The 4843-nt window shown below is 37.1% G+C and overlaps 1 protein-coding gene across 3 annotated transcripts in view; it reads left to right on the top strand.

Annotated features, from left to right (window-relative positions):
• HSPH1 (heat shock protein family H (Hsp110) member 1) overlaps window positions 1-4451 on the top strand; it is a 30685-nt gene extending 26234 nt beyond the window's left edge. For all 3 annotated transcript variants that reach the window (XM_069080002.1, XM_069080003.1, XM_069080001.1), the window contains 4 exons: window positions 2151-2258; window positions 2567-2686; window positions 3010-3171; window positions 3541-4451. In XM_069080002.1, the coding sequence (XP_068936103.1) occupies window positions 2151-2258; window positions 2567-2686; window positions 3010-3171; window positions 3541-3744 (594 nt within the window). In that variant the 3' untranslated portion in view covers window positions 3745-4451. The remainder of the gene's footprint in view (window positions 1-2150; window positions 2259-2566; window positions 2687-3009; window positions 3172-3540) is intronic.
• The last annotated feature ends 392 nt before the right edge of the window (window positions 4452-4843 follow it).

The raw sequence follows: 4843 nt of genomic DNA, 5'->3' as shown, positions 1-4843 counted from the left end.
GGTTGGTTTTGGGTTGTTTTGTTATTTTTGTTTTTGTTTTTTGTTTGTTTTTAACAATGTCCCCAAATTCAGTTCAGATGATGGGTGCTGCTGAGGGTGGCCTCTCATGTTTCTCATTTCTGACTACCCTTTCTCAGTCTTACTTCATCCACATCTGTATCTCGACCCCTATTTTTATATATTTACCTCTAGACTCTATTCCTGGGTTCCCTTTTTCTCCTGGATTTCTTGGGTGATTTTGTCAATTCCCATGGGTTCAATTATCAACTATACAAATTATTTCCAGATAGATTGATCTTGTGATATCAGTAGATAAATATCTACATATAATAAGTTGACAAGTTGGACCAGTTAATGGGTATAGAGCCTCTTGCTTAGTTTTGCAAAACTTACAGAAGTCTCGAATAAATGAAATGGTTGTCTTGTATCTTGTTTTGATTTAGAAATTAGGTGCTCCAATTAAGATTAGGTTTCAAGAAGATGAGGAACAACCAAAACTGTTTGAAGAACTAGGTACATACTTACATACATATACAAACATATACACTGTCTTTGCTTTTGTACAAAATTTATATAGTGGCACATGTTATTAACTGTTTAATAAATGTTTTGTTAATCAGGCCTGATCTCAAATATTCATTTGACTAATTTCTAAATTGGAAGCCTAGGTCTAGAACTTGTCATGGGAAGACTCAGAATATTTCTAAGACTAATGCTGGCCATTTCAGGTCTGTTCCTACCGTGTTTCCCCGATAATAAGACACTGTCTTATTAATTTTTTTGGACAGAAAAACACCAGAGGGCTTATTTTCAGGGGAGGGCTTATTTTAATGAACATTGACAGCAATTTTAATAAACAGGTAAATGTGAACAAAAAAATGTACCTTTATTCAATAAGCAAATCACTGGGGAAGAACAGGATGACGCGCTCACTGCTGCAGCTCTGATTGGATGCAGCTCGGAGCACGGCGTGTGTTTCACGGGGGGGGGGGACGGTGCATACAGAGAGGGTACCATAATGTAGCATGTAGCGCAGGGGATCACCTTCACTACAGTAGCAATCTCAATAGGGCTTATTTTAGAGGAATCTTACACAGTAAGGGGAGGGCTTATTTTCGGGATAGGTCTTATTATTGGGGAAACACGGTAGGTTTCTCTGAGGATGGCCCAATCCAGTTCATTTTAAGACCCCTTCATTTTAGTAAAACATAACATTCTGGTCAGCTCTAGAACCTCCTGAGTTTGGGAGCATAAAGGGGGTGGGATGAAGATGACAGTTAATGGGGACACTTCCACCTCCAGGAATTAGGGAGAAATTTTAAAAATTTGGGATCTTGGGTTTATTATAAACAGTTGACTTAAATATTTGTTTGAATGCTTACATGATAGGATTTAATGGGTAGACTTATTGGCTAAGAACCATATTAGCTCTGATCAATCCTGATGTCAGCTGATCTTAGAGATAGGTGACATTGCTATGTATTAAGAGTACTGAAGTTGACTGTTGTAGTGCAACCATTACTTCTTGCATTCCTCATAAAGCTAATGTGAAGTTTAATGAAAGAATTTGCTTTGAGGTCTCTATGCAAATAAAAAGTGGAAAGAACAATTAGTCTCCTCAACCTACCTTACAGTTGGAAATTACTAGTAGAATCCCTTGAGAGACTGATCCAAGTACAGTAACATTAGGCTGCTTATAAATTACTTGGACTCCTCAGATTACCTTATAAGCACAATGATGTATATATTTTCAAAATGAAATAATTGAAACCCCAAGGTTATGATTTAACAGGCTGCTGATTAGCGATGCCATCATTATTCTTTCAAAACTTATAGGAAGAATTTTACATGTAACAAATAAGTACTATACATTGTACCATTATTTGATGCAGATCTACTTAATATTCTTATACTGACTTATTTCATTTAAAGAAAATAAATCTCATATCTATCTGGGGCAGGATATCAGTCATCTTGTTTCCCACTCTCCTTTCTAAAAGTTTTATGAGGGCTTAAGTATATATCATGACCAGTACAGCTTAGCTCCACAGAACAAGACTTACAGATTATAGGCTTTAGCACTTATTATAAAATAAGAATGTCTAAATTCAGTTATGGAAAAGCCAAATCTCAGTACTTTCATTTTCTAGGATCATCAAAATTTCCTGAAACTCCTGACAGAGACTGAAGACTGGCTGTATGAGGAGGGAGAGGACCAAGCCAAACAAGCCTATGTTGACAAGTTGGACCAGTTAATGGTAGGACACCTGAGCATAGGGGCTGTTCCAGGAGTGGGGAACCTTCAGCCTCAAGGCAACATGTGGTCTCCTAGGTCTTTGAGGGCAGCCCTTTTGACTGAACCCAAACTTCACAGAACAAGTAGCCTTAATAAAAGGATTTATTCTGTAAAACTTGGACTCAGAGGGCTCACTTGAGGATCTAGAGAGCCACATGTGGCGTTGAGACCACAGGTTCCTCACCATTGGGCTGTTTCTTTCCTTTGTAAAAGTTAGGTAAGTCTTGCAGAATAAATGAAATGGCTGTCATGTGTCTTGTTTTGATTTAGAAATTGGGCACTCCAATTAAGATTAGGTTTCAAGAAGCTGAGGAACGACCAAGAATGTTTGAAGAATTAGGACGAAGGCTGCAACACTATGCGAAAATAGCAGGCGACTACAGGAATAAAGTGAGTCCTGTATTAATGGCAGGGTGAAAACTACATAGAAAATTACCAGAACAAATGAGCCCACTGGACAACTTCTATAACTAGCAAAATTCCCCTCAGAAAAAGGGAAATTGGTGTTTTGGATTGGATTGTCTTCACCCCATCCCATCAGTTACACTTGGGAATTTGCCCAGAAACCAATTATAACATCATGGGAAGGAGTTGATGTTATCCCTTCAAAGATTTTAATTCATTCCATGTGCTTCATTCATTAACTGTCCCCTTTGCTTCAGGTGTACCTTTAGCTTTTTAAGTACATAGAGTAACTAGTTTTGTTTATTCAGGATGAGAAATACATCCACATAGATGAATCAGAAATGAAGAAAGTTGAAAAGTCTGTCAATGAAACGATGGAATGGATGAATAATGTCATGAACGCTCAGGCTAAAAGAAGCCCTGATCAGGACCCAGTTGTACGTGGCAGTGAAATAAAAATGAAGATAGAGGTGAGTGTTGCTCCATAACCCTGTTTCTTACCTGAGTCTTTAAAATAGCACACCCTTCTGTTGAGGTTGTATCCCCAAGAGTTGCTCCCCGGACATTAAAAGTAGCTCCGTTTTCAAGAAAGGAAATTTAAGTTCCTTGCTGCCTTCTTACCAGTGACACCCTAGTCCAGTTTTCTCCCAGCTTAGTGCATAGAAGAATGACATGGTGAAAATGTTTGGTCTGTCTTTGTTCAGTCTGCAAAACTCATGAAATTCCATTTTAGCAGGCTAGATTGCCATAGGATAAGGAAATTAGAAAGTGAATTAGAAAGATCTCTCCAAAAAGGTATGAAGAATTTGAGTTAACTTTGTCTTGTCTTTCTGCCTCAGGAATTAATCCATACTTGTGAACCAGTTGTAACACAACCAAAACCAAAAATAGAATCTCCCAAGCAGGAAAAAACACTGAATGGCCCAAACATGGATAAAAATGAAGGTTTTGAAGTAAAAAATAACCTGAATGCTGAAGGCCTGCATCAGAATGGAGACTGTCATCCCAGTGACAACAGCACCATTCATATGGATTTGGACTAAATCACTTGAGTTAAGAAGGGTCACTACCAACAGATGATGAAGAAAATATTTTTTGCTGTAGTATGTAATTCTAAAAGACATACTGAGACTTATTTATATTTTCTTTTTTAAGGATGTTTAGAAATTTTTTGTGTATTATATGGAAAAATGCAAAGCTTAAGTCTGTAGTCATTACGATCCTAAAAGGGAAAATTGCCTTGGTAACTTTCAGATTCCTGTGGAATTGTGAATTCATACTAAGCTTCTGTGCAGTATTAACCATTTGCATCAGTAAGGATGAAATTGATTTTGTCTTCTGGAAAAAAAAAATGTACTGCTCATTCAAGAGGGTTGTGACTAAAAATCTTTAAGCATTTGTTTCTGCCAAGGTAGTTTTCTTGCATCTTACCCTCCATTTCTGCATGTGTGTGGGTGTGTATGTGTGTAAATATGGTTAAATCTGACTTCATAAGGGCTTTCTAAAATTGTCTAATAGGGTAGTACTTTTTTCTTCATTATTATTATTTATATTTCATTGGGTAAAACAAAAGATAGTGAAATGTATTAGTAGCATGCAGAACAAAAACTTAAAATTTATCTCTTGCTAAACAGTACATTGTCCTGTGGAGATATACCAATGGAGGAAATGTTGATCCTGTTGTAACTGGTATTGTGAAGCATTTATTGAGCTTTAATAATAAAGTTCATATAATGGTGTCATTTCTAAACTGTTGGCTTTGTTGGTTATTTTTAAACACTAATAAGAAGCTTATGGGACAGATCACTTTTTGTGAAACCCCAATTTACTTTTTTCTGATTTATAAATTTTTTTTAAAGCAATCGGGGGTTAAGTAACTTGCTCAAGGTTACACAGCCAGGTGTTTCTGGGTGTGGTAATAAGTATCAGAGCCTGGATCGATCCCAGATCATCCCGACACTGCGGCCGGTGCTCTTACTCGCTATGCTACCTGGCCGCTCCTGATTTATAAAATTATAATACTTGTTTCTTTAGTTCAAGATGACAGCTTTAAAACAAGCTAATATTCACATTTGTAAGTAAGGACTGAACACGAGGTATAGAAGAAAGAATGAACAACTTGGTGGGGGGTACCTTAGTTTT

This window comes from Petaurus breviceps, unplaced genomic scaffold (genome assembly GCF_028583685.1).
Source record: "Petaurus breviceps papuanus isolate PSGF00001 unplaced genomic scaffold, PetGlider_PUasm1.0 91133, whole genome shotgun sequence".
In the NCBI taxonomy this organism is placed as follows: Eukaryota; Metazoa; Chordata; class Mammalia; order Diprotodontia; family Petauridae; genus Petaurus; species Petaurus breviceps.
Note: the sequence above shows the minus strand (reverse complement) of the source record. Positions and strands in the feature narration are given on the sequence as shown.